The 22,042-nt window shown below is 39.4% G+C and overlaps 1 protein-coding gene across 1 annotated transcript in view; it reads right to left on the reverse strand.

Moving 5' to 3' along the window:
• Nucleotides 1-22,042, reverse strand: part of cdk19 (cyclin-dependent kinase 19) — a 116,221-nt gene that overhangs the window by 82,898 nt on the left and 11,281 nt on the right. Inside the window, exon 2 of the mRNA XM_051655342.1 lies at nt 7,239-7,314. Coding sequence (XP_051511302.1) covers nt 7,239-7,314 — 76 coding nt within the window. The remainder of the gene's footprint in view (nt 1-7,238; nt 7,315-22,042) is intronic.

The following is a 22,042-nucleotide window of genomic DNA, read 5'->3' on the forward strand; positions in this document are numbered from 1 at the left end:
GTTACTCCACAAAACAAACTCCAGCCACTAGGTGGAACCAGCACAAAAAGAAACAAAAAAAGGCGCTCAGTTTCCTCGGATGGTCAAGTGAATGTTCAGTGAGTCAGGTCCACTTAGCTGCAAAATGAATATCACACAATAACTTACTCACTCCATTAACTTTATGAAGGACATTGTTTGCTGTGGTCATGTAAATATTTTGTGGCCATCCTTAGCATCTATTCTCAGTTTGGCCGGGAACATCAGTACAAAAGCGACCTTCCGTTGATGTAAGAGTTTCTTGCATTCCTTGAATCTATCACGTTTCTCTCATTGAATTCGCAAAGTCTGGGAACAAGAAAATGTTGTGGTTTTTCCAAGAAAGCCTTCCTTTACTCCTCACCTCGTGTAACACGAGATCTTTATCGGATGATCTCAGAAATTTGGCCAGAATTGATCGATCTGTTATGTCGAGCAGACTCGGAAAGAGCCCATCCAGAAATTCTACCATATTTTGACCCTCTGCTCACTCAGGAATTCCAACAATTTGGACATTGTTTCACCGGTTACGATTCTCAAGGTCTTCCCATTTTTCCCAAATGCGTTTTGGTCGCTAGTGGTTTTAGCAGCAAATTCCCTCTCCGATGACTCCAGATAACCGATCCGTTTCTCAACATCCGCCATTCTTGTAACCATCTCAGTGAATTTCATCTCCATGGCAGTGATCGATCGACATATTACAGCAAGATCCTCCAAGTCAGCAATGACCTTCGTCAGCATTGCCGACACGTTCATCAGTTGTCGCCGAATTTCTTTCACCTCACTGACCAAATTGAGTCCCGGTCTTTCGGCCTGCTGCTCAGGGGCTTCAGCTTGAGCACGTAAGTGTCTTTTAATGACTCCAGAGCCGAGGATTTTGAATTCTTTGACATACTGTCTTCCTAGAACAGTTAAGAATCAGGGTGTATCAAGTCTCACCGGTTTATGACACAAAAAGTATTAAAACTAGCAAAGTGCGCAGAGCTCGCCGTTCACACGTCCAAACCTCGCATGGCGCCACGCGACTCCTCCAGATGAGCTGGTTTGAGTATTTCTGTAACTGCTGATCTCCTGGGATTTTCACACACAACAGTCTCTAGAATTTATTCCAAATGGTGTGAAAAATACAAAACATCCAGTAAGCGACATTTCTGTGGGCAGAAACGGCTTGTTGATGACAGAGGTCAGAGGAGAATGGCCAGACTGGTCCAAGCTGACAGTAACCCAAACAACCACAAGTTACAACAGTTCTATGCAGAAAAGCAGTTTTGAACACATAACACGACTTTATTTTTTACTTTAACCCCCAGAAAAAAACATCAAAATGATTTTGAACTCTGTTCATCATAGAAGAGGTGTAATTGCTTTGTGTGAATTGCATTTGTAATGTATTTTTGAATAATTTAAAATAATTTTATTCTAAGAGCAAAACTACAGGTTAAAAATATAACCTAAGAAAGGTGGCAGCATCATGATTTTATTTTTACATGGCTAAAATAAATTTTTAAAACTATGAAAATTGTTTAAAAAGTTGTAAAAATTTACATTTAAAAGGTGAAAATAATGAAAATAATGGAATACCCAGTGAATATTGATCCATGACATTTAATATTCTGGCTTTCATCATCATTTATGTTTAGCTCTCCTCAGAAAAAGTATTAAAAAAAATAAAGTTTTTCAGTTTGGTTGAAAATTTTCAGTTTCAAATTTGGTTGATTTCCCACGCAATAACTCAAATACAATTCTTATTCATTTACCATCCTCAGCAGTCTGTTGCCAAATGATGAAATCATTCTGGATTTCAACAGAACAGATTTAACAATTCTGCCTCTCCGTAACGTAAGCGCATTGGCATGTTCACACAAGAACTGACACTCGATTTGTTTACAACTGAAAACTGTTCACAAGCTTCATTGGTTTTGAACATGCAAGCATGCTTACGTCACACGAGAGGCTGTGTGAACTGATTCCCCTCATGGATACGCTTTGGACAGTGACCGGAAGTAAACAATTATAGTGAAAATGGCTTAAATACTGATCTGTTTCTAGAACAGTGGGGGAGGGGGGCTAATTTTTTTCAAGGTTGAATTTTTGATTGAGTTCAAATAGGCTTCAGTACTGAAGTACCGAGCAAATATACATGAGACTAATGTGAACTGTAAACATAATTAGAACATGTAACATCAGTATACTTCATCTCCTTTAGAAAATACGAATAAAGGTTGTTCATAATTGCCTTCTGTCTCCATGATGTTAACCTCCATGATGTTAACCTCTGCATAAATGAAAAAAAAAAAAAGAAAGAAAAAAAGTGTTCCCTCTCCCTCTGATTTATTCTTTTTGATAGGGAGAGGTGGAGCTTAGCCTGCCTTTTTAACTAGCTGTCAGTGCAGCCATGGGTCAGATCGACAGTGGCTAGTACCGCCGCTTCCTATACACGTTACACAGTCTGCGTAGGGCACCATCTTACCCTAAGGGGGCACCAGAGACTCCACCGGCAACCCTTACTCGCACATTATACATTATTCAAGGATCCGGTAGCAGTCGCGGAACACAGACGATCACCTCGTGCTCGCACTTTCTCACCGTGCTTCGAACACACCTCCTCCTTTGGCGTGATCGGTTGATTAATAAAAATGTGGACATGTTTCCCAACTTTGCGCTAGAGACCGGGATAAATATATCTCCTTTGATACACACAACTGTTCACCATGTTGATGGACTGAAACAACAATTCGGCCATTATTTCAGTGAGGATTTCAGTTCATTTGCCTGGGTCCGAGACCCCTTCAGTTGTCCAGGCAAAGACCTTAAAATCGAAATAGAGGAGCAGTTAGTCGAATTAAAGAGTGACACCAGATTGCAACACCTCTGTAGCTCTTGCTCTCTGCCCTGGTTTTGGTTGACTGTGATGAGTGAATATCCTTAATTGTCTGATGCAGCTGTAAAATTACTCCTTCCATTCACCTCAACTTATCTGTGCGAGGCTCAGTTTTCAAAATTGACAGCCTTGAAAACAAAGTACCGAAATCGCCTCCAGGTGGAGGATGACATCAGGCTTGCGCTATCCAACATTGAACCGCGTATTGCACTTCTTTGTAAAAAGAAGCAAGCGTGGGTGTCCCACTGATTAATTTCACAATGTCATGGCTACTGAGACCAGGTTCTTAAAGCAATCTTCTCTTTCTTTTCTTCTTTCAATCGACTTGTTTTACATGTAAAATGGCATAGTACACGTTAGTACAACCTACTTTAAGTAGGTTAAGTAAATATTTGATAATTTTCTCTCTCTCTCTCTCTCTCTCTCTGTCCGCCTGCCTGCTTGCCCGCCTTAAATGGAACAGCAGAATAGATGACGCTAAACAGTGAGGTGCACACCAAAAACCTGGGTGACTCATCAGAATTAAACAGACAGTTTTCAGCTTTGAAGCACTATGGAGAATGTCAAACATCTCATACGGCCAGACAGACCAGACATAATGAGTGCCACTGCTGTAGTAACACCAACTGTAGTAACAGGTATTTTGACAAAAACATAGGCGTTGCTAGACACCATATAAGAGGGCTTTGGCCCCACAAAATCTCATCTCAGCTCCCCAAAAAAATCTGTGACAGCAATTAGCACACAAATCATTTAAACAGCGGCAGCTGCAGCAGTGCACTTATTTGAAGCGTGACGTGAGACTGCTTTGGTGGCTTTTCCCACCAATAAACATGGACTATAGCGCGAGCCAATAGCATTGGAGTACGGGCAGTGAAGGGGCGAATCGTTGGTTTGTCCCACTGAATGTGAACGAGCGACAATCAGCGTGACCAACTGAAGGAGAGGCGGCTTGTCGTTAGCTTTTTACAGTAATCTCGTTTAAAACGGAGAGAAAGGGGCTGGAATATTGGATTAATTAAGAGAAAAAGTGACTAAAGACATAACAATGACATCAGGAAGTAATCATTTATTAATTAAGAACTTATAATTATTTTAAGGCTAAAATGCTTTCACAAAATGAGAGATACGCTTTGTTGTAATTTGCGAGGAAATGCTTATGATGCTTAAAAACTTTGCTGAAATCTCTGAATAGACATGCATATTTTAATAAAGTATAGTTAGACTTGTTTCAGTCGAGAACAACTCGTGATTTACCAGTGAGTTTAATGACTCGCTCAAAACACTGTAAAAGACATTCACTTGTTGCCATCTACTGGCGTAAAAGTGTGATTTACAAAAATTGTCACTGAAAGAATAAGTGAACAAATCTGAACTAATCTTTTTTTTTTTTTTTCAGGTTAGTCTCTTGAGATTAAAATCTCTTTTCTGAGTGATTTTGCTTTTGAATTCAAGAGGAAGTGACATACAGAGAAACATCATCTGGAGATAATTCACTCCACTAAATAATGACCAAGCTAGTAATTTATTGTAATAATAGTTTTTAATGGTGTTTGAAATAACTTTAATCTATAGAAGTTGCAACATTCATTTTTTAAAAATAAATGGATAATAAAAAAAAAGCATCTTTGAATTGTTCTTTAAGCGTTTTCAGTTATTTTTTATAACTTTATAATTGTTATAACTGTTTATAATTGTTAAAAACCCTAACGGCGCCCTTGTGTGCAACAGGCAGAACAGCAGCTCACCATCAACAACACTCTGTGGCGTGACTCATAGTGTGGTGTTCTGAGACCTCAACACCCATGACGTTTGCAACTTCAACAATTAAAGCTGTTGTTTTCAATCTCATGTTAAGACCTGAAGAAATTCTGCCACAGCTCAATCCATTCTGGGTTCAGCTAGAGCAACTGGACATTTAGTTCAAGCAAAACAAATAAACAAGGGGTTTGCTGCTGTAGTTCTTTTGGTCTGAGGTTCAGATCTGGCATCTGACATAGATTTGGTATTTGGGTCAGTGCAACTCAATAGGCACAATTTAGGCCACTGATATCCATCCCTAGTTTTATTTCTATGGTGTTCTGAGTGGTAAATGAATGTAGATAAATGTTCACAGGAAAGAATGTATGTGGACATCCCTTTCTTTTAAACTGGTTTGGCTTTTTCAGCTACACCCATTACAAACATGTGCGTAAATGAATTTGGTTATGCAGTCTCCTCAGACAAACATTTTTAGAAGAATGGGATGTACCTTTACAGTTCTAGCATGACAATGTGCACAAAGCAAGGTTCATAAAGAAATTATTTACTTCGTTTGGTGTGAAACCTGACTGGCCTGCACAAAGCCCAGACCTGAACAGCTGACTGTCAGCCAGACCCCTTCAAACAACATCAATCCCTGACCTCACTGATGCTCTTGTCTGAATGGGAGTAAATCCTACAAATAAATATAACATATTATTTATACTGAATAATAAGCCAACATTGTTAGTTTTATTTCCATCATTGTAAGTTTTATTTCCATCACTGGTTTTAGAGGCGCGGCGCGAAAGTTGCGAGGTGTGGTGCGAGCTCGAGGCGATCGTCTGTGTTCCACGACTGCTACCGGATCCTTGAATAACGTATAACGTGCGAGTAAGGGCAGCCAGTGGAGTTTCTGGTGCCCCCTTAGGGTAAGATGGTGCCTCACGCAGACTGCGTAATATGCGTATAGGAAGCAGCGGCACTGGTTCGATTCCATGTAAGCGTAGTTCTAGCAGGAATATTTCGGGATTCATTCTATCAGGCATCTCATCCAATCACAACAGAGCCTCTTCTTTATAAGCCTGCACAGCTGTCTCTCATTGCTCGCATACTTCCATGTTTTCACTCACGTGCATGTGAGTGACACACATCATTTTACACACTATACCTCACTTCTGCAAGCAACAGTCGCTTCATGTTCGATGATCACTCACCTTGATGATCATGCTCTTCATTAGCTGGTCTTTATCAGGAAAATACGCTAAGTTCTCAGTCTATTCTTCTTTTGGGGGAACATTCGCCAATGCATATAGCTGGTGGTAGATGGGGTTTTGGGCTTTCTGCTTCCAATGTTCTCAATTCTCTGTTCATCATAAGTCTTATAATGCATCAATATCGCTTTCAAGTGGCAATATTTCATTTTACTAGAGCACTCGGTTCTCATTGATCATGTGATTGAGTCACACGGTTATCCGAGCTCGAGTTCACATTTCTATGTTACCACAGTGTTGCATGTCTGAGCTTTCTCCCGTTGGGGATTCAAGCTCCAGGCGGCCGCGAGGAACCGAGCTTCGGTTCACAAATGTTGATCTGTTTACTCAGTGTTTGCATGCCTACGTATACCTCTCACGGGGGAATCAAGATCCAATATTCATGCACGTCTTCATGCACAGCACTCAGCGTACAGCAGAGCTAGTCAACTGGAGGCCCGCGGGCCAAATCTGGCCCCCCAGTTATCTTTGTCTGGCCCTCCGACAGATTTTAGATAACATTGCCTCACCATCTGAAATACCAGAGCACTCTCTGTGCAAAACTCAGCATTCATAGGCACGGGCCTCAACAATCAGCAGTGAGTTTAACAACGCTCAATGGCTCAACGAAAAGTGGACTGATATCTTACAACTAAATTGAACAAAAAGAAGATCGGAATCCTTTAAAGTCCAGATACAAGTTGAAACATTTTTGGAAAAAAAAAAAGAAAAAAAAAGGGCAAAAATAAAACACTGGTTTCTTTTCTACTGAAGACTTGAAGACTGGAATTACTGTTAATTTTGCTGCAGTATTAACCAGTAGACTAGTTAACAATAAAGTTTTTCTTAATAAGCTATACATTTGTGTTTGTGTTTCTGTACATATAAAAGAGTTCCTCCAATTAGTATCACACAATAATTAAAAGATATTCTAAACTGATTATGCAAAAAAACAACACTGGTATCGGGATCGGAATCAGCAGATACTGAGATTTCAGATATCAGAATCAGAAAAGAAAAAGTGGTATCGGTGCATCCCTAAACGCAAGCAGCATGAACAAGGCAATAGATATATGCACACTTTCATTTCTCATCATCATCGCTACTCTAACGCAGCGTTGAACAGCAAAGAACGCTTACGCTGCGTGCTGTGTGAGGAGTCATTAACACAAGGTGAACATTGATGTGCCCTACTGTAAACACATTTACTTTGTGTTCTGCTTTTACAAACTGAGGGACAACTCAGAATGATTTTCTATGGTAATTAACAGTATGTAATGTGTCGCTCAGAGTCTTCCATTAATTAAGTGGATTAAAAGTTTATTTAGAGCATTAATGGAACTCACAGCAATTTCCCTGCAGGCAGACATAGAGATCCCAGTGCCTTCTATTTGTTTCAGTGCATACTCCTTCTCATCCTTCCTGAAAACACAAAAACACAACATACTAAACATGTTTGCACCTACAGTATCCTACTAAAATAGTATTGCCACAATAATCAATAAATAATTAACTTAGTAATTAACAACAAATAAGCATCAATTGTTAATTATTCATTTAATTACTTCTGAATTAATATTAAATAATCAAATTAATAAACAATACAAATAAATAATACATATAAAATATTATTCTGAAATAATAATAGTAACAATGCAATTTAACTTCAATTAAAAGTGTACACTGATACTGTTTTTACAGCATTAAAGAAAAGTTTGAGCATACTGTGGGAATGCAACTGTAAAGTGTCATTTACTGAATCAACCAGATTTTACAAAGTCCATCTCAAACTACTGCACAAATAATGTGGCCCCAAAAATGAGTTGGAGAATTTTGATCACTTTGAAAATGTCTCAATGTCATTGCAAGATAACAAAATATACTATATACTGCACAGTATATATATATAAAAACTGCAATCTGTATCATTTGCAAACAAACAACACTAGAGCTTTTTTTTTTTTTTTTTTTTAACACAAGAATGCGTCCCATGCGAAGAGGACAGGTTCAGTTGCAAAATGGATGCTGTTGACTGTAGTCTTTTTTTTTTTTTTTTAAATATGGGAATAAAACAAACAATAGGCTACTATATTGACTTTTAAAGCCACTTTTTGGATTGTCGAATTAATGCTTTACTTGTGTGTGTATATATATATATATATTTTAGAGGTCAACTGATAACTATTATAACAGATTATAACCAATTAATAGGCCAATAGGTTTTAAAACTGATTTATAGAATGTTAAAACAAAAATCTATAAAAGTCAGAAAAGTGCTTAACCAAAATGCAAATATATATATATATATATATATATATATATATATATATATATATATATATATATATATATATATATATATACACCTATTAACTGTATATATACACATGCTCAGGGTTTGAAATTAACTTTTTGGCTCACCATCACCAGCCACTGTGGCTAGTAGTTTTCCAAGGTCATTAGTCATTCAGCATATTCACTAGCCAAAATCCCCCACCTTGCAAAAAGTGATAAAGGACATGGGAGACTGTAACTGCATGCATTTGTTTGGACATTTTATTTAAACAGGAATGATATGAGTTCAGCAGGACACAGGCATAATGGTTTAAATCACCCATAAAATATCCAAAGGCAAACGCCAATTAGAAGAGAAGTAGGATAGAACTGGAGGAAAAATTGTCAATAATTTTTCAATAGTTCATGGAAGTTTCAACCCTTTCAAATTGTACATGCCTATGAAAGTTTACCATAGTTTAACAATGGCATGGCCATTAGGTAAGACCATGGGTGGCTTCACATTACTGTGGTTATGTTAATGTTGATCGTCTTTTCTAAAAAAATAAACTGTAGAATTTATGAAAAAGCTATTAGCCTAAACACATTTAGAAACCTTTAACTGCAACTTTCAAATCTGAAGCCTAATAAAAATAAAGTCTAATAGATACGCCCTAATAGATTTAATATTAATCATTCAAGTTGTATAGTAGTGTTACTGCATTAAAAATATATAATTTAGTAAGGATGATGATGTGCATTTTAAAAAACTGATAAAAAAAAACTGATGATGTATTTGTCTCCTCTTTACCTTGTCAGTGAAGTTTATAACGTATGTGCTGTCTAGCAGTTTGAGAGGTTTGACTTCCTCCATATAATGCTTTATACTAGAATGTTCTCAGAAGAATTCAAAGGGGTCACATATGATTTGTGTTTTCCACCGGCCACCGCAACATCAAGTGAATCGCAACTGAATCACGCAAGTATCGCTCTGTGCTGTTCCAGAACTCTGGTTCTTTCTCTGGTGTGAGCTGGTGTGCGCTGTGGTGGTTCATACGAAAGCACGCTTTTTTCGCCCCGCACAGATGTGTAAGTTGCATGAATACAATTTAATTTCCTTTGGCAGCAGCTCCAAGTCGCCCGACATTCACAGAATTTTCAATGTAGGAAAAACCCTGAAAAAATGTCACCCACCACAGTGGCTAGTAAGAGTGACAGAGTTACCCGCCAAAGACAATTTTTACCCACATTTGGCAAGTTAGCGGGTGTTAATTTCAAACACTGTACATGCTTACAAAATCCTTCAACTGGAGGAATAATTAAAAAAAAAATAATAATATCAGCTTCTAATGGTATAGATTTTTGCCGATAACCAAAAAGGCACAATGTTCATAGTTTAAGGAAATTAACTTACAAATGGCTTACTTAAATTTAACTATGCACATTAAGCTAAGATAAAGTATTTACACTGTAGAATCATAACTTAAAAAATATTGGTCATTTATTATTATTTCCAAAAGGAATATATGAACAACTCTACAGGCTTGTTTTTATAGTCTGAGTGCTTGTTTGCTACCTGTGTCTTGAATTTGGATTGTTTTCATTCTCTCAGCAGGCAATGCTCCTTTCAACCCCTATCCAACACTTATATCACCCATGTGAAAAACTAACTGCCCGCTTAAACTTAATAGCTGGTTGTGCCACCTTTAGCAGCAGCAACTGCAACCAAACACTTCCGATAACTGGAGATCAGTCTTTCACAACGCTGTGGGGGAATTTTGGCCCACTCGTCTTCACAGAACTGCTTTAGTTCAGATACATTGGAGGGTTTTCAAGCATGAACTGCCTGTTTAAGGTCCTGCCACAGTATCTCAATCAGGTTCAAGTCAGGACTTTGACTAGGCCACTCCAAAACTTTAATTTAGCTTCTTTTGAGCCATTCAGAGGTGGACTTACTCCTATGCTTTGGATCATTGTCTTGCTGCATAATCCAGTTGCACTTGAGCTTCAACTCACAGACTGATGACCGGACGTTCTCCTTTAGGATTATTTGGTAGAAAGCAGAATTCATGTTTCCCTCAATTATTGCAAGTCACCCTGAAGCAGCAAAGCATCCTCACACCATCACACTACCACCTCCATGCTTGACCGTAGGTATGATGTTCTTTTTGTGGAATTCTGTGTTTGATTTATGCCAGATGTAACAGGACCCCTGTCTTCCAAACAGTTCCACTTTCGACTCATCAGTCCACAGAACATTCTCCCAAAAGCTTTGAGGAGCATCGAGGTGTGTTTTGTTAAAATTCAGACGAGCATTAATGTTCTTCTGGGTTAGCAGTGGTTTTCACCTCGCCACTCTTCTATGGATGGCATTTTTGCCCACTGTCTTTCTGATAGTGGAGTCATGAACATTGAGCTTTATTGATGCGAGAGAGGCCTGCAGTTCCTTGGATGTTGTCCTTGGCTTTTTTGCAACTTCCTGGATGGTTGTCGCTGTGCTCTTGGAGGAATTTTGGAAGGTTGGCCACTTTTGGGAAGGTTCACTACTGTGCCAAGTTTTCTCCATTTGGAGATAATGGCTCTCACTGTGGTTCTTTGGAGTCTCAGAGTCTTTGAAATAGCTTTGTAACCCTTTCCAGACTGATGTATTTCAATCACCTTTTTCCTCATCATTTCTGGAATTTCTTTGGACCTTGGCATAGTGTGCTACTGGGTGAGACCTTTTAGCCAACTTCATGCTGCTGAAAAAGTTCCATTTAGGTGTTGATTTGATTGAACAGGTCTGGCATTAATCAGGTCTGGGTGTGTCTAGTCCAGCTGAACCCCATGATGAATGTAGTTTCATAGATTTGGGGATTTAGCAACTAAGGGGGCAAATGCTTTTTCACACAGGCCCAGCTGGTATTGGATAACTTTTTTTGCTTCAATAAATAACATTATCATTTAAAAACTGTATTTTGTGTTTCCTCAGATTGCCTTTGTTTTATGTTAGATTTTGTTTGAGATATACACAAAAACAGAAGAAATCAGGATGGGGGCAAATACTTTTCCACAGAACTGTATTTACCCAGCACAATTTACATTGTGCTATTACTGCCAAATGACAGCAAATGAAAAACGAATTTTACTCAAAAGAGATGTTTGTGTACATTTTCCAGCAATCATGCCAGCAGTAATTAATCAATTGATGATCAAATTATGGAGAAGAGTATTATAACCTGTCATATATCCAGATGCGCAGTGTACTCAAGAGCATTTTGGGCATGATAAAGAGATGATTCAGGTGTCTAGATCATCACAATAGTGGAGTGATGCTTAACAGTCCATATCGTGGTATTCTGTTGCATTCTCCACTATAGGCTAGTACACAGAACTGGCACGTAAGATCAAAATTGCGCGTGCAAGTTGTGTTAATCAGCGATTTTGTGGGCAGTGTTGCCTAATCTGCATATTTCCTTTAGGGAATTGCGTGCTAAACCTCTGCAGACAGCGCATGCAGATAAACAGCACATTTAAGCAGGTGCAATTTTTTCTTAGTGAAGAAACCCCCCACAGTGTTTAAAAAAAATCACCGGTCCAACATTAATATTACACAATTAAAAGGACCACTGTTATTATACAGTATATATAATTATGTTTATTAAGGTTAAGAACATTTGTGGTGTTTCTTTTTCCCTGTCAGCTCACATTTCACATTCATCGCCAGAGGACCAGAACTTGATAATCATACCATTCATTAACAAGAAAATGTTCACCACTGCACAATAAAGACTGTCAAATAGTATTATAAGACTGCACTTCTGTTTAGCCAAATCATAGGTGTGGGTGAAAATATAGATTTTCATTTGAATGATCTCAATATTGATTTTTAATTCCAAGATTGATCTTTTGCTCTATGTGAGTAAATCACTTGCATACACAACCTAATTTTGCTCTATGCGACTAAAAATGTCTGTGATTAGCCACAGTCTGGTAAATGTTCAGATTTCACTCAGTGATTGTGTAGTATAGTGGTGAAGAAGTTCAGCAACAAGATCCTTTCACTGTGTGTTGAGAATTAAAGTTTGGTTTGACTTATTCTGAGTGCTGTGTATCCAAAGACGAGATCCATGCAATCCACTTGTCATTTAATATTATACTGTCTCTTAAATAAGATCACAACAATTTCTTTGAGAATTATGCTGGCATCTGTGGACAGGCATTAGCATATTTTTGGTCCTATTTATCTGACCGCTACTACTTTGAATGTGTAAAGGAGGAGTTTTCAGATCAAGTAGAAGTAAAGTATGGAGTGCCACAGGGCTCAGTATTAGGTCCTCTGCTTTTTTCCTTGTATATGCTTCCCATGGGAGACATTATCAGGAACCATGGGATAAGTTTTCACTGTTATGCCAACAATACTCAGTTTTAAGCTGTTTGCACACCAAAAGTGAATGTTCGCCGTGATTTCTCGCTGCGATTAACATTTTGAATCAAAACAATGGATTCCTAATGAGCCATTCTCTCCTGTAGCGAAAATAAGCCAGAATTACGCGCCGACAAAGCAACGCTTTGGAATCAGGAAGACTTGCAGACTTGAGTAAAATTTAAGATGACATTTATTTGATGAATATAAAAAACAGAAATATAATGTCTCTCTTTGGTGTAAGCCCTGTCTGGCGGTCCGAAGAAGTTGTACTCTGAACCATCATATCCTGCCGGAGATAGGAGGCAGGGGGTGAGGAGCCTACCCTGTGCAGAACGGGACTCAACTGGTGGCGGTGAGGTGGTGGAGGTTGCCATGTTGACACACTGAAACAGCAATGTGATAGATTGTGAGCAGGCTTATAAAGCGATGGCTGATGCATGATTGGCTAGGACTAATCTAGCTAATGGTGAGATGATTTACAGCTGTGAGTCCTCCTGCTAGAACTACGATGCACTTACATTTACCGTGAGTGTGTCAATTTGTTTTTCTTCACTGGGCGATGAAATGCCCTGACCAATAAAATATGAGCTTTGGATCATGTGTCAGAAGGTGCTGCAGTTACCAAAACCAGCGCAACAGGTGGCGCTAAAGCACAGAAAACGGTTTTGACTGACATCCCATTTTGTATCCCCTTAAAAAAAACAAGAAAAACTCTCTGATCTTACTTGGTTTGTCTTCATCATGTATTCCATATAGCTGCATTTTTTGCAAGTGCATTTAATGTTATGCGAGTTCTCTTATATTTCTAATATAACACATATTGTGGCATATTTTCCTTTAAATCACCTTTTTAATAAACAACTTAAAGGATCTTAAAGGAATAGTTCACCCAATAATAAAAATTCTCTCATTATTCACTTACCCTGATGCCATCCCAGATGTGTATGACTTTCTTTCTGATGCGCCAACTGCTGGCAGGAAACGCTTTTTAAAAGTTAATGTTTTAATTATCGATTTATTTTTTTTACACAAACCTATTGATTTGCTTCAGAAGACATTCATTGATCGACTGGAGTCACATGGATTACTTTTATGCTCCCTAAATGTGACTTTTGTACAGTCAAAGTGCTGGCACCCGTTTACTTGCATTATAAGGACCTGACAGAGCTCTATCTTCTTCCAAAAATCTTTATATGTGTTCTGCAGAAGAAAGAAAGTCATACACATATGGTTTGTATCAGGATAAGTGAATAATGAGAGAATTTACATTTTTGGGTGAACTATTCCTTTAAGTGTTTTTCTGTGCCAAATATTAATAGCAATGCAGTGACTTGCAGTGCACTGTTTGTCTTTGTATCAAAATGCTTTTCTATACCAAAAATGTGGAGGTGTCTTCACAAAATCGTTTTTGCTGTTCTATTGTTAATAGTCTGTGACGAGGAGGAGGGCGTGGCTGGGCTGTGAGTGTGCGGGCCCGGTGCGCCCAATCAGCGGGAAAGAGATAGGAGGAGAGTGCTGGAGAAAGAGAGAGAGACACATGGAGCTGTGTGTGTGTTGTCATGTTATTATGTTCCAGTTCAGTGTTTTAAGTTGTAAGTAAAGTCTTGTTGAGTGTCAATCTGTTTCCTGCTTCCTCCTTTACCGATGAACGAGAGGCTTGTGTGCCACACTGGTGCCAAAACCTGGGACTGGAGGAAGACGCGCCGTCAGGAAGCCCTGGGTGCTGACGGAGGTTCACAACGCCGAGGATGTTTGATGCGGTGGTACTGGAGCGGTTCGCCCCAAGGTGGAGGAACCCACTGCTGTCCGCCAGGAGACGAAGGAGCCGCTGTCCTCTGCCAGGGGGCGGGGGAGCTCGCTGCCATTCACCAGGAAGTGGAGGAGCTGCTGCCAGTCGCTAGAGGGCGGAGGAGCTGCTACCGTCCACCAGAGGGCAGGGGAGCTCACCACCATCCGCCGGGAGGTGGAGCAGCCGTTGATGTCTGCCGGGAGGTGGAGGAACTAGGTGCCATCCGCCAGGAGGCGAGGTCCAGTGCCATCGCCCGGCATCGTGGAGGACCACTACTCAGCTGGCCGAGGACCAAATGGCGGCGTGGTCGGGAACCAGATTTTTTTTTCTCTCTCCCGTCCCCTTTTTCCTCTCCCCTCCCCTTGTCCTATCCAGGTACCCAGGAGGCAGGGAATAAGTCAGTCCGGAGCTTTCCCTGGCCTGAATCGGACGGTGGGGGTATGTAATGAGGAGGAGGGAGTGGATGGGCTGTGAGTGTGCGCGCCTGGTGCTGAGCGGCACAATCAATGGGAGAGAGATAAGAGGAGGAGTCGGGAGTGCTGGAGAGAGAGAGACACACACGGAGCTGTGTGTGTGAGTGTCATCATGTTATTATGTTCCAGTTCAGTGTTTTAAGTTTTAATTAAAGTCTTGTTGAGTGTCAATCCGGTTCCTGTTTCCTCCTTTACCGATGAACGTGAGGCTTGTCTGCCACATAGTCATTAACAGCTGAGCTGTTGTTGGCAAGTATTAAAGTACTGTATCTAATAATGGGTCACACTGAAGATGGGTTTTGTTGGATGAGGTGTTGTATTGCTAGCATTACAGTCTCTTGGAGTGTTTAAATGCAGTCACATTTAATTAGTAACATGTTTTGAGCAAATGTAGATGTACATGCAATAAGATACAATCAGTATAGTTCCAACTGACAACATTTGTTACAACAATCATTACATGTGTGCATTACGCAGTGATTTAAAAATTTTTTACTTAACACAAGTATATAGAGAATGCCTGGCAGTGGCAGGTGATCAGCATTTTTATCAGCAATAATAACGTTTTAACTAGGGATGCACCGATATGAATAACTATTGGCCGATGCTGATATTTTATCATCAGATCACTGTTTTGCTCAGGAATTGTATTTTAAAAATGTACAAAGACATACAAAAGCTTTTGTTCTAACAATAAGTAATTCCCCTTGAGCAAGGATTGGATCTGTTGAACACATGACAGGCCAGAATTTTAAAGAGAGCCACAATGAAAGATAAATAGAAGATACAAAGAAAAAAAATATTGAAAAATTACAAAATATCATAGCATGATGCTTGATGTAAAAAAAAAAAAAAAAAAGGGTTATTTTATACATTAATTTTTTTTTTTGCACTTTTGTTTTTGCAGTTCAAAACAACAGAACTCACATTTTACATTTCTACTGTATATAACAGAACATCACAAATTCATATTATGCAAACATATTATGTTGGGCAATTCCACGGAAATGTCAACCACATGAATTAAAAATAAAAAGTTACCAAAGGATTCTATAGTGGTGTAATGGATAATGCCGTCCATACTGCTAGAGGGCACCACTTGTTTATACACAGTGCTGACTGAAGCGCTAACTGAAGAGCTGATTGCAGTCTATTTTTAAACACAGCCCTTCGAGCTTTTGTAATCTCGCAAGAACTTATTGCGATTTCAAACTTAACTCAATCATGCAGCCTTAATGGATACCATACAAATGTCTCAGAAGTCAAAGTTTGCTGTGTTCAAAGCGTTTGGATGGTTTTCATCATGTTAAGGTAAGTGCCGCTTTCACAAGTGTCACGTAACAAAGTTTTTTCCTCAATGTGAGAACGAGAAAGAATAAAAAATGAAATATTACATTGTGACGAGGAGGAGGGCGGGGCCGAGCCGTGAGTGCACACAGCCGGCCCCCAATTGGGCTAATTAGCCGAGGAGAGGGATAAAGCTGAGTGGATGTGGCAGTTCGGGAGAAAGAGAGCCAGAGTTTATGTTTATGTCTTTTCAAGTTTTCATTAAACATTATTTTGACTTTTCAGCCGGTTCCCGCCTCCTCCTTGCCCATTTTACCCGTTACATACATGTTCTTTGGAATGCCATCATTACTTCTGGTTTGTGCATTTGAATTCAAAGAGTTTTTACAAAGTGTGATGATAATTAATTATAAATTAACCATGCTTAAACCGATTCGCTGATGGTTTTAATTTAGACATTAATTGGCCGATAAATATCGGTGGCCAATACATTGGTGCATCCCTAATTTTAACCATTAAAATTATTTTTTACACTCAATTCTTTCTAATCACCCCTCAGACTGTGTAGACATGATAATACTGCCAATCAACTTGTCCAGTAGGGTGAACTGAAATAGTTTGTGTGGTGTCTCAAATGTTTTCTTTTTCGATTGAGCAAATCAACAACAAAAGCTGTGTCTCATTTCGAAGGCTGATGCTAGGTAGGACATGTCCTCTGTAGGCTGCGGGGGAGCGTATCTATGTTCCCAGAGTTCTATGTTCCCAGGGTCCTATGTTCCCTGTTCAATATTCTGTTAACACACATTAACCCTCCTATTGTGTATGGGTCAAATTTGACCAGTTTCAAGTTCAAATATTTTATAAATATTATCCATATAGTATTTATTTCATAAATATTAACCCTAACCCCTAACCCTAATCTATCTCTAACCCTATAAATCTGGAGAACATAGGACCCTGGAAACATAGGACCCTATATGATCCTGGGAACTGGGGGAACATAGGACCCTGGGAGCATAGGACCCTTTGTCATGTCTTCATTATGTGCCATATAAATCCGGGGAACGTAGGACCCTGGTAACATAGGAATGATCCTGGCTGGGGAATACCAAGTTACCTCAACTTGGAAATCTTTGTTTAAATGAAATGGCCTTCATTATACAAATGGAAACAGAATGTAACATGTTTGCTATGACAGCACGAATGCCTAGTGCTCAGCCTGCGCAAGCTCTCTAAAGGGAATCTCCGAGGTAAACTTTAGGAGAGTTATCATGATGTAAAGGGGAAAAGAAAACGGATTTTGCAGCTGTACTTTTATATTTTCTTTATAATACTTTATTTTACATGAAAAAGTATTATTATTTTACGTTTTATATACATTTACACCTGTCAACTGAGGTTCTTTGACTTAGGAATTAACATTACTTGTGTTTAAACTGCGTTTTTCAAAGAAATTTTGTTTACGTTGATGCAAAGAATTGTGGGTTGTGAGTGCCGATGAAGGCTACACCTCAAGCATCCTCCGAATTCCAGTGAAAGAAGGTTACATTTGAAGGCTGCATTCGGAGTGTCCTACCTGCATTTCTGAAATGAGACCGCCTCGATGACATATGCGACCTTCAAATGCGACCTCTGGAGCACGCACCTTCAAAATGAGACACAGCCAAACTCTTAATCACTGCAGCAGCGTGTAGAGAAATCTGTGTTCTTGTCTTGATCTGCTTGTCAAGCACTTCTTCTCTTGAAAGGTGCTTTGCGCCACCTACCATACCGGGGTAAAATTGCTTGTCGATTAGCACCACTTATTGATTGTAAAGACATGACTGTGTTAACGGTGGTCATTTGTGTTGCTTTCTGTGTGCAAGGGCCACTCATTAGCGATTCATCTCTCATAATTTTGTCGCCTTCTGTGTGCAAATGCCTTAATATTTCCTCGAGACCTGATGAAATTTCCCAATTTTTGGAGCTAGCAGAGTGTATCAGTGATATCAAAGACTGGATGGCTAGAAATTTCCTTCTGCTAAATTCTGACAAAATGGAGGTGCTAATTTTTGGATCAAAAAAATAAGATGCTAGAATATAACATCTCAATGGATGTAGTTACATCTTCTTCTACAGTTAAGAACTTGGGAGTTATGTTTGATTGCAAACTATCCTTTAAAAACAGTCATATTTCCAATGTTTGTGGAAGAGCATTCTTCCACCTCATAAATATTGCTAAGTTATGGCACATGCTCTATGTTTCTGATGTCGAACAGCTAATTTATGCATTCTTGATCTTAAGACTAGATTAGTGTAATGCATTACTGGGAGGACGTTGGAACAGTCATATGCCTGCTACAGGGTATTTTTCTGTTTTTCCTGTTATGCTCATCCTCACCACCAGTAAGTACTCTGGTTTTAGTATAAGTACAGGAAGTAGTAGAGTAAGAGACCAGATCAGCTTGATGCCTACTGCTCTGAAGCTCAATCCTTGTTTGAGAAACATTTGGTTTGCTGCTCAAAATATGGATTTTTTGTTCCATTCCTTAAGTACTGTGATACCTTTGACCACACATTGGGTTTTCCTTCATCCTTGGTGCATCATTGCAACTGCCTAAAGACTGTTGGAAAAGGGAACACAAGGCCTACACAAAGTGTGACATCAAGATTCCACCATTACCATGCCCACCCATTAGATTTCACAACCTCCATATTTCTTGTAGCAGCCCTGGCTCAAAGCAGTCGGGACAGTTATAGAGTGGCACCCAAACAGGGACACTTGCAAACTTGTAGTGTTTTCAGAATTTGTAGTTTGTGTAAACTGTTGTATGTTATTTGTTGTTTATTGTATTGTATGTTGTATGAGTAGAGTATGTCAGTCCTACATCACAGTGCAATGGATGAGTACGAATCCAGTCCTGATTTCACTGCTGGTCCCTTTATAACCAGAAGAGACCCACAGCCATTAAAAGAACTCATAACCACCTTCAGTGAATTATTCCTCAATTCAGAAGAGGACAATGACTCCGACAGCCCTATTGAAGTTCACTTTCCTCCTCCACCTCCTCCTGATGAAGAAGCCGCACTTGACCCATATTTCCCTAACCATCAAGAAATGGATAAATTAACAGGACGTGTCACAGCTCTGGAAGGAGACCTAAAAAACTGCAACCAGAAAGTGAGTCAATGTTGTTTCAGAGAGAGTTAATTGATCAGTGCCGTTTAATGGAAGAGAAGTTGAACTACAAGATAGAAAGAGAATGTAAAAGAGTAAAAAACATCCTTGAGCGTACAAGAACTGGGAAAGTCAGTTATTGATTGTTTGAAACGGAGAGCTGTTCAAATTGACGGCAAGTTGAAGTCATGTGCCCATTTCATATCTACTCCAGTGATGCCTCCATTATTCACCCCTACCATGCCCCAAAGCCCAAACCAACCTTGCAATGTTCAAATCCATCAGCACGCACCCACTCACTAGCCCTCACAATGTTCATGTTTCTCCATACCGCCCACCTGTAAGAGTTGAACTTCCATAATTTGGCACTGATGAAGAAAATGTCTCTTTCATTGAACTATGTGAAGAATATTTTGCAATTAGACATCTCACTGATCCAGAAATCTTAGCCTCTCTTACCTCAGTTTTGAAAGGAACAGCTAAAGACTTGTGGCTGTCTGAATGAAAATCCATACATACCTGGATTTTTAGGACTCGCTGGCTTGTACCACAGATTTCTCAGTTTTCAGAGAAAGCGGCCCCACTTCATGCCTTAAAAAGGAAAGGAGCTACTTGGACTGATGCCTGCCAAAAATCTTTTGATTTGATCAAGTCTGATTTCACCAATGCCCATGTTTTGATTGCCCCTGATTTGACTAAGCATTTTAAAGTTCAAACTGATGCTAGTGAGACTGGTTTAGGAGCAGCCCTAACCCAAGAGATAGAAGGAGTGGAACATGTCATTGCCTACGCTTCACGTCTTCTACAAATATCAGAGAAGTCGTACTTAGTCTCTGAGAAGGAGTGTTGCGCAGTGATATGGGCCATAGAGAAATGGAGACCCTATTTGAAAGGCAGACCATTTGAAGTGATCACAGAGCACATGGCTCTCACATGGGTTTTCAATCATCCCAAGCCATCTTCCAGATTGACACGTTGGTCAATTCGCTGCAAGAATTTGATTACACTGTCAAGTATCGAAAAGGTCAGTGCAACATCGTTCCAGATACTGTTTCTTTCTACCATCCACAAACCAACCTCAAAGAACATGTCAGTCGTACTCTCAAAACTATGATTTCCTCCTATGTAAATGACCACCACCGTCAGTGGGGTCAATGGTTAGTGGAGTTTCGTTTTGCTATCAACACTGCCTGGCAGGAAAGCACAGTATTCACTCCAGCCGAAGTTGTGTTGGGGCGAAAGTTGAAATGTCCCCTAGAGAGAGCCCTGCTCAAACCTCCTGACCCTGACAGTCCTGCTTACTCAGTGTTGGAGCAATTTGAGGGATTGATGCAATCAGTCAGACAGAATGTAGAACGAGCCCAAGAAAAACAAAGACGCTACTACAACCTGCGAAGAAGACAAGCATTTTACCAGGTTGGAGATTTAGTCTGGATTCATACTCATCCTTTGTCACGAGCCAGCGATGGTTTTATGGCAAAGCTCGCTGCCAAATGGAAGGGTCCAGACAAAATTCTTAAGTGTCTTGGCCCAGTGAATTGTTCAGTCTCATTTCTAGATGATCCTAGTCACATTGATTCTTTTCATGTACAAAACTTAAAGCCTTATCATGGTTATGTTAAGTCTTCCATTGAGGGAGGGGATATGTAACAGTCATATGCCTGCTACAGGGTATTATTTTTCTGTTATTCCTGTTATGCTCATCTTCACCACCAGGAGTCTCAGTCAGCACTCTGGTTTTAGTATAAGTACAGGAAGTAGTAGAGTAAGAGACTAGGTCAGCTTGTTTACCTCATGTTGTCTACTGCTCTGAAGCTCAATCCTTGTTTGAGAAACCTTTGGTTTGCTGCTCAAAAGAGGGATTTTTTTGTTCAATTCCTTTGTTACCTGTGTTACCTTTGACCACACATTGGGTTTTCCTTCATCCTTGGTGCATCATTGCAACTGCCTAAAGATTGATGGAAAAGGGAATACAAAGCCTACACAAAGCGTGACATCTAGATTCCACCATTACCATGCCCACAGATAAGACATTATATGCTGCATATTCATACTACCTGCTCATACCATATCATATTCTGTTTATTTTATTTGGATGCCTTTGTTTTTTTGTATATTTTGCTGTTGATTACTTTATTGAATGTTGAGTTCTGTGAATATGTTTTCCATTTATTGAATACATTTATGAAAATAATTTTTGGTTGCCATTGGTTCATTGGGGGGGTAGAAGGAAACATGGTCTTACCTGAAGCAGGTCAGTAAAGCTCAGAGAGTCCATATTGAGAAACATAATGTTTCCAGCTCAATCAATCAGGACTCTTTATTATTAGTAGTGAAAAAAATGCTACTGATATTTGCACCAAGTGGAAATAGTAGATTTCACTTTATTGCATTATCACCTCATTGCCTTGTTGATTAGTAAAGATCCCAAGTACAAGGATTATCGTGGTAGACTATTCTTTTTCAATGGATTATTTGAAGAGCACATGAAGGACTATTACCAGTTTGGATTATATATTTTTCCTTTTACTCACGGGATTTGTTATCATCAGTGGGACTTTTCATCATCATAGACATTGACTATTCCATTTCTCAGTGCATTCACTCCATACTTTAACACGGACATTCAGCTACAACACTGAACCGATCTGATAAGCCTTTTTCTATTCATTTTGTCATCATTGCCTTTATTTCTCTGTTGATTTATGCTCATTCATATATCTCATGTGTGTCTGATTAAGTGTCTTATCATAGTTTTGTTT

This window comes from Myxocyprinus asiaticus, chromosome 25 (assembly GCF_019703515.2).
Source record: "Myxocyprinus asiaticus isolate MX2 ecotype Aquarium Trade chromosome 25, UBuf_Myxa_2, whole genome shotgun sequence".
Taxonomy (NCBI): Eukaryota; Metazoa; Chordata; class Actinopteri; order Cypriniformes; family Catostomidae; genus Myxocyprinus; species Myxocyprinus asiaticus.